A 7,450-nucleotide genomic window follows, 5' to 3' on the forward strand; every position below is an offset into this window, starting at 1 on the left:
AGCCCTGCCACTGTGTTGATCAGATGAGCAGGATGCCCAAGGCTGCCACAGTGGATTTGGAGCATTAGTCTGGGAGGTCTAGAGTCACTTCATGGACACCCACCCTCAGTGAGCTTATTTGAAGCCCTGCTGGGAGCCTTAGGCCCAGGACCCAGGAGCACAACCTCCTAACTCATGTTTAGGACCTAGCCCTGACGACTCCCCTTAGCTCCCCATTCTAGGATTCTACCTTCCCATAATTCTGCTTGTTTCTGAGGTACTTCACCCTCTCCCCCTAAGGTGTCTCCTTTCTTCCCCAGGTCCTGTGGACACAAGGCACCGAGTTTCCTCTATAGCAGTGACCAAAGGGCATCTAGGCCACAGAGGGATCAGCCCAGCACTTCCAGTTCAAGGCTAGGGGATGGAAGGGCCCTGAAGCTAGCCCCTTGTTAAAGAAGGAAGCAGGCCCAGAGTGAAGAGCACCAGCTCTAAGTCCGGATGGACCTGAAAACCCCTGGGGCTGCCAGGTTGAACCTTTCCAGACTGGGCCCCACCAGTAACAGAAGCCAGCAGCAAGGTCCATTAGGTTTAGTGCCTGGGCTGAAGGAACCTTCCAGCTGTGGTCCAAGCCTCCTTTAAGAGGCAAATGGAGGCTTGCTCAAAGTCATGGGGACTTGGAGGTCCAGAGATATCACAGCACAGACCAAACTTGAAGCTCATCCTCATCTCAGACTCAGAGGAGCCTGGTCCATTGCAGGATGGGTCCAAGCCATCTCTGGTGCCCAGGAGAGACCCCACCAGGCCCATGCATGACATAAGGGACCCTTGGCTCCAACCACTGATTTTGCTGGAGCCAACAGGCCTAGTAAATATGGCGATGTCTATGGGCCATCCAGTCAGGCCTCTCAACCTCAATCATTGTGTGAACCCTTCAGGTGCTGCTTTTTCAACTTTATTTTAGAAAAAACCCCAGCCTCCCCCTCCCGTTACCCTCCCCCACCATAATTTAAATAACTTAGTGAGATACAAAAGCTGCCCCCTCTTCCCCACACCTTCCTGGGGTGGGGTGGGGGCCTTCCTACAGCCTTCGCAGAGCCCGCTTCTTGTCAGTCTTCTTCTTGGCGGCCTGCTTCTTGTCCCGCTCCCCAGCATGCTTTTTGGCCATGGGACCCTCAGCCCCGGGGCCTGGTGGGGATGAGGAGGAGGCCCCTGCCTCTGCTGGGCCAGCCTCAGCCCCACCAGGGCCACCCCTGGCAGCCCTCATGGCCCCAGGCCCCCCAGCCCCACCATGGATCTCGGTCAGCAGCCTGGCCCGAGCTGCATACTCCTCATAGTCCTCTAGAAGCAAGCGGCCAGCCTCCTCATTCAGCGCCGACTCCGGGTTCGGGTGGATCAGAAGGCACTTGATAGTCTACACAAGGGGGGGGGGGCAATGAAGAGGGGGCTGCCAACCCTCACCCTCTCAAACAGCCCCCTGGGGTAACAGCAGCACCACCCCCACAACTGAAAACCCTAACCTACATCACAGAATTTCAAATCTCATTCTGAGAAGATGAGCTGAGACCCCCAAAGAACGGACTGTAGCCAAATCACAGCAAGCCAGAGTCTGGGACCTGGTCCAGACTCCATAGAGAAAGAGTCCAAGTGGGTAAGGATGCTCACGTGGAGTCCCATCACCAGTTTAGGGAGAGGATCCACATAGACTACAAATCCCATGATGCTTCTTGGGATGGCAGCCTGGGGACAGCAAGCCAGGGCTCATGGGAGCTGTCATTGTGGGGCATCATTGCTCCTAAGAGGGGTGTGTGCGTGTGTGTACGGTGTCAAAAAGGAACCTCGAGGACCCTGGCTTCTTCTCCATCTCCTCTCCATGCTTTAGGCTCAGAGACCCTGTTCCTCTAGTAGCTCGTTTCCCACTTCTGGGCCTTTACCTAGGCTGAGGCCCAGTGTCAGGACTGCTCTTCCTCCTAACCCCACCTCTTAGAATTCCGTTTCCGTGCAGACTTGGCTGTGTGTCCTTTTCCCATGAAGCCTCTCTGTCCTGCCCCCCCACCCCCTTCAGCTGGGCAGATCACCTGCCCCAGCCCCCCCTGCCCCAGGGAGCCCCCACACCCCTCAGACACCCACCAGCAGCACATGGCGGATGCCCAGTTCAGCGGTCCAGTCTCTCTTGAGCACGTTGACACAGATCTCCCCGTTAGCCCCCACGTTGGGGTGAAAGATCTTAGTGAGAAAAAAACCCTTGGGGGGGGCGGCCGGAAAGTCCTTGCCCAGGAGCAGCTTCATGCGGAACAAGCCCCCTGCGTAGGGGGTCCCCTCTGTGGAGAAAAACGGGTAGGTAAGCTGGCATGGGGTGGACGGGGAGGGACACGGCGGTGGGCATGTGTGGCGGGGCTGACCTGGGCCTTCGATGGTGACCTGCAGGTCCGTGAGATCCTCTTCGTTGGGGAAGACCTTGATGCCATCGGGAGGGTCTGAGGTGAGTGTCGTGACTTCCTTGTAGACCAGGCGGATGATGTGGGGGGGCAGGTTCTCCACGTTGGAGTTCTGGGGGCCGCGGGAAGGGAAGACGCAGGGCTGGTTGGGGGGTAGGCCCCGGGACCCTCCCAGCGCTGCTCCCCGCCCCCCACCCAGCCCAGAGATGCGGAGACACTGACACGCGTGCGCGCACACGCAGGCGGGGGGCTCATTCATTCTGCCCGACCCCGGGGGGGTGGGGCGGGCTTGTGGTCCCTAGGGGCACCGGGACCCCCACCCCCCAGGACGGCTGCCGCCCGGGCCCGTCCTGGCCAGGGCCGCCTCCTCCAGGCTGGACACCCGGGCCTGCCCTGCCCGGCCCATCTTCTCTTCCTCCTCCTCCAGGCTGGACACTCGGCCGGCCTAGCTAGGGCCTTCCCCCGCCCAACTCACCATGTTGCCGGGGCTCGGGGGCGGCTCCCCCCAAGCCCCCTCCTCGGGTCGGCCTCTGGGATTGGGGGGGTCGGGGCCGCCTCCCCCGCGTGCCCGGTGCTCCCGGGCTCCGATTCCTCCTCCTCTTCCGCTGAGACAGCCTCTTCGGCCCCAGGCCCGGCCCCCGCGACCGCCGCGGGCCGCTCCTGCTCCCGCTCCCCTGCGCCGCAGCCGCCGCCGCCGCCTCGCCCGCTCCCGCGACCACCCACCCGCCTACCCCCCTCGGCTGCCCCGCCGCACTGAACCCGGCGCGCGCGCAGCGACGCCTTTTTATATGCGCCGGGACACTCCCCCCCCCCTTCCGCCCCAACGACGTGAGCACGTCTGTTCCACGGCGTGCGTGCGCCCACCCGCCCGCGCACCGAGGGGCGGCCTCACGCCCGCCGCCCGTTGAGAACGCGGCCACCGGCTGGGGTCGGCCTATGGTAGCCGGGGGAGCAGGGGCGGAGTAAGGCCGTCCCCGAGAGATGAAAGGCCAATGAGAGCGTGGGAGGCGGCGCACGCGCTGAGCTGGCTGAGGAACGGCAATGGATGGGAGGAGGCGGGGGCTGCTTAGAACGGAGCGGGGAGCGGGCGCCACCGATTGGGCGGTTTGAACCCGGCCCGTCACGCGGCCCCAGCGGGAGGAGAGGGGCAGTGTCTTGCAGGCGCGCGCTCGGGAGCTCGGAGGCGTGCGCGAGAGAGGGAGGAGTTGTTTACGCAAGTAACGGTCGCGGCGAGGGGCGGGGCGAAGTTTTGAAAGGTCTGAGCGACGGGCAGCCGGGCCAATGAGTACAGGGAGAGCGTCCCAGAGACTGATCCAGAGGTGGGGCCCCGTGAAGGCTGAGCCTATCGGGGCTGGCGGCAGCCGTGGCTGCGCTACCCGCTTCGTTGTGGCCCACTGCAGGGTGGGGGGGTGGGGGCCGGCACAGAACGGCCATCTTGGGTTCGGGGTGATGCGGGCGGGGGGTGGGGCGGGGGAGAGGCGAGAGAGACAAAATTGACCAGAGGTCAAAGGTCACCTTGGACCCCTGGCTCCCAGGCGATTTCTTATGACCTCTGACCCCTCTCCCACACCAGCCACATCTATCACATGGGGGCAGCGCTGGAAGGAGAGGCCGCTGCGGCCTCAGTTTACTCTTTTGTGTACCGGGGGCGCCGAGGGAAAGCCCCAAACTAGGAGGAAATACTCAGAGACCGCCCCTCGGTGCCACGTCACTGTGCGGCCCCGGGGAGTCTTTGGCTTGGCTCTCTCCAGCCTCCTCCTCTGTAAAATGGAGCCATAACTAAGTTGTTGGGGCCCAACGGGAGGGTGCTGGCGGGCGCCCCAGCGCTGCTGTACGGTCGTTCCCGGTATTTCGCAGAGCGAGGCGATGGCAGAGAAACATTTAGGAGGCGCCTACTGTGTGCCCGGCCGGCTGGAAGCAGTACAAGCAGAGGGGCGGGGAAGGGGTTGGGGGCACGATGCAGTGCAGAGAGATGGGGGCGGGTGAGGGGGAAGGCCCCCAGACCCCTCCGTCCGCAGAGCTGGGGCAGGGAGTGCGAGGGTGGGGGAGCTGGCAGGATGCAGGCCCCGAGTACAGTCGGGGGTCAGGGGCGCTGGGAGAGCACCAGGCGTGGGGCGGCCCTCCGGAGGCTCCATCACGCCAGCCCTGCCTGGCTCAGGTGCCTCCTCCAGAGTCTGCAGACCCGGCCCAGGCTTCGCGAGTCGCCAAGAGGAGCTGCAGTGCCGAGTGTGGCCGCCAGGGGGCGCGCCTCCCTGCCCCCTCCAGCGCTGCTCAGGCTCTCTCTGACCACGTTCACGCGATCCCCTTGCGCAGCACGTGCTCCCAAACAAGCCTGCAAGAGAGCGACCCCCACCCGGGGCTTCGGGACTTGAGCCTGGGCCGAGAGGTTGCTGTAGGTAAAAGGAGCAGCCCGGAGACCCCGCAGGGGGCACAGGAGAAACCCACCGGGGCCGGCCCTCTCCGCCCCGCGTTCATGGTGCGCCATGGAGCCATCACTGTGCCGACCGCACCTCGGAGCCCCTTGGGAAGAGGATAGAGATAGTGGGAAGTGTCCTGGGCTCCCAGCTTCCCCATCAGCTGGCGAGGCTTGCGCAGACCACCCATGCCAGGCTCCGCCCCACTCTGGCCCTGCTCCGACCAGTCACTTTGTGCCAGGGCCATCAAAAGATGCTGCAATGATTTCTGAGGACTGATGTGATCGTGGCAAGTCCTCCACTGGGCAGGCCCTCCGGCCTCCAGCGGTGCGAGAGTCGGTGACCCACAGGCCTCCTCCGAGATGGGCCCGGTGGAGTTGTCCTGCTAGCCCGGCAGGCTGGGAGCTGCTGGCTATGGGCCATCCCAGGCTTCTTGCCACCGCCACCGTCTGATCCTCGACTGCCAGATAATAATAATAGACATTCTAATGCACTTTGAGTTTCCCATGCTTCCTCTGAGTACGGAGGATTACTGTGATTGGTATTACCATCCTCTGGGTGGGATACACACACCCCCTAAACCCCTCCAGCCAATCAGCTACTGCCAAGAGCCCCCCACCTCAGCATGAGGAGAAGGATCCCGGAGCACCTGAGCCGAACCCCCTCCAGATCATTCCTTCCCTAGTGAGGAGGGACTTCACTGATTTATCCATCAGCCTATCCTGCCCTTGGGGAGCTTAAACTCTTAGTAAGTTTTTCCTTTATGTTGAGACATATACATGCACACACATACATATTTGTATACACATATATGTATGTATACACATGTCTTTGTATACACATATATGCATATATATCTATATATGCACATTTGTATACACGCACATGCATCTATATTTGTATATACACAAAGATACACATACATATCTGTACACACATCTGTATACGTGCATGCACACATATACATATATTTGTATACACGCATCTATGTACACATACGTATCTGTATCCACACGCGTATATGTCTTATGTTGATCTGTCTTTCTCCCTTCTTTCCATTACCATAGCCCTGGCCATGTTACCTCTTTCTGGCCATTTTAAAAGCTTCCTAATTATTCTTCCAATGCGTCTTTCAAATGGAAGGGGAAGGAAATGAGCATTTATATAATTCCTACTGTGTGCTGGGCACTGTGCTAAGCTCCTTACAAATATCTTGTTTAATCCTCACAACAGCCCTTTGAAGTAGGTAATCATCTCTATTTTACAGTTGAGGAAACTGAGGCAAAAGGAGGTTAAGTAACTTGCCCAGGGTCTCACAGAGGTCAGATTTGAACTCAGGCCTTTAGATTCCATCCCTGGAACTCTAGCCACCAAGCAACCTCTCTGATAAAATAATCCTTCCACCCCACTGTGATCCTGCCACATATCAACACAAAGGCCTACCGAGGAAAGCACTAATTTCTTATCCTGCCATGCAGGGCTCCCTAAAATCTAGCTCTGCTATACCCTTTTCTCTGTAGCTGGTACCCTGGAACCCCAGATTTGGATTGATGCAGACCCAGCTCAGTCTTGGAAGGCTTACTTATCTTCCTCATTAGCTCATTTTGGCCCTCCCTGGGGTGTCTCCTGGAAACAATTGAATTTGCTTTGTGCCCAGGATGCCACTTTTGGTGTTCAGTCATTCCAGTGGTGTCCAACTCTTCATGACCTCATTTGGGGTTTTCTTGGGAGAGATACTGGAGTGGTTTGCCATTTCTTTCTCCAGCTCATTTTGCAGATGAGGAAACGGGAGACAAACAAAGTTAAGTGACTTGCCCAAGGTCACACAGCTAGTAAATGTCTGAGGCCAAATTTGAATACAAGAAGGTGAGTCTTCCTGACTCCAGGCCTGCACTCTTGGCACTCTGGTGCCACCTAGCGGCCCTAGGATGCTACAGAAAAGATTAAAGCATCCTGAGCTCCCATGTAGGCACTTAGGCTAGTCAAAAATTAGGAAAGGATTTAAAAGACTTACTGCAAAACAAAGGGAACTGAGCAAAAAAAAAAGACACAATGAATACAACAATATTAATTGAAAGAAAAATAATAAATAAAACCATTAAGAAGGAGTGTTGTCATTCTGGGGAACAATTTGGAGCTACGGCCAAAGGCATCCAAACTGTGCATGCTCTTTGATCCAGCTGATACAGACTACTCGGTCTGCACGCCAATAGGAGCAAAAAGGGGAAAGGATCCACTTGTACAGAAATATTTGTAGCAGCTCTTTTTATGATCAAAGAATTAGAAACTGAGGGGATGCCCGTCCATTGGGGAATGACTGAACAAGTTGTGGAATACCTTTGTGCTATAAGAAATGACGAGCAGGCAGACTTCAGAAAAACCTGGTAAGACTTACATGAACTGATGCTGAGTGAAGTGAGCAGAACCAGGAGAACATTGTACACACTAACAGCCACAGTGTTTGAAGACTGATTTTGATAAGACTTAGCCCTTCTCAGCAATGCAATGAACCAACATTCCCAAAAGACTCACAATGGAAAATGCTATCCACATCCAGAGAAAGAACTGTGGAACTATGTTTTCACTTTTTTGTTTTTGTTTTTCTTGTGGTTTTCCCATTTT

General features: G+C 57.5%; 1 protein-coding gene across 1 annotated transcript; it reads right to left on the reverse strand.

The window, feature by feature from the left end:
• Nucleotides 1-979: 979 nt before the first annotated feature.
• UBE2S (ubiquitin conjugating enzyme E2 S) lies at nucleotides 980-3,084 on the reverse strand. Its single transcript, XM_036746285.1, has 4 exons — nucleotides 2,890-3,084; nucleotides 2,379-2,526; nucleotides 2,107-2,297; nucleotides 980-1,390 (listed from the first exon to the last, which is right to left on the reverse strand). The coding sequence occupies exons 1-4, from the start codon at nucleotides 2,890-2,892 to the stop codon at nucleotides 1,058-1,060; spliced, it is 675 nt and encodes a 224-aa protein (XP_036602180.1). The 5' UTR covers nucleotides 2,893-3,084; the 3' UTR covers nucleotides 980-1,057.
• Nucleotides 3,085-7,450: the final 4,366 nt, after the last annotated feature.

This window comes from Trichosurus vulpecula, chromosome 2, assembly GCF_011100635.1.
Source record: "Trichosurus vulpecula isolate mTriVul1 chromosome 2, mTriVul1.pri, whole genome shotgun sequence".
NCBI lineage: Eukaryota > Metazoa > Chordata > Mammalia > Diprotodontia > Phalangeridae > Trichosurus > Trichosurus vulpecula.

Excerpts from the sequence above, each read along its gene's own strand:
- UBE2S (XM_036746285.1), bottom strand. Across the intron at positions 2,298-2,378 it reads GGTCACCATCGAAGGCCCAG|AGGGGACCCCCTACGCAGGG; the intron begins GTCAGCCCCGCC and ends TTTTCTCCACAG. Across the intron at positions 1,391-2,106 it reads GCATCCGCCATGTGCTGCTG|ACTATCAAGTGCCTTCTGAT; the intron begins GTGGGTGTCTGA and ends CCCCTTGTGTAG.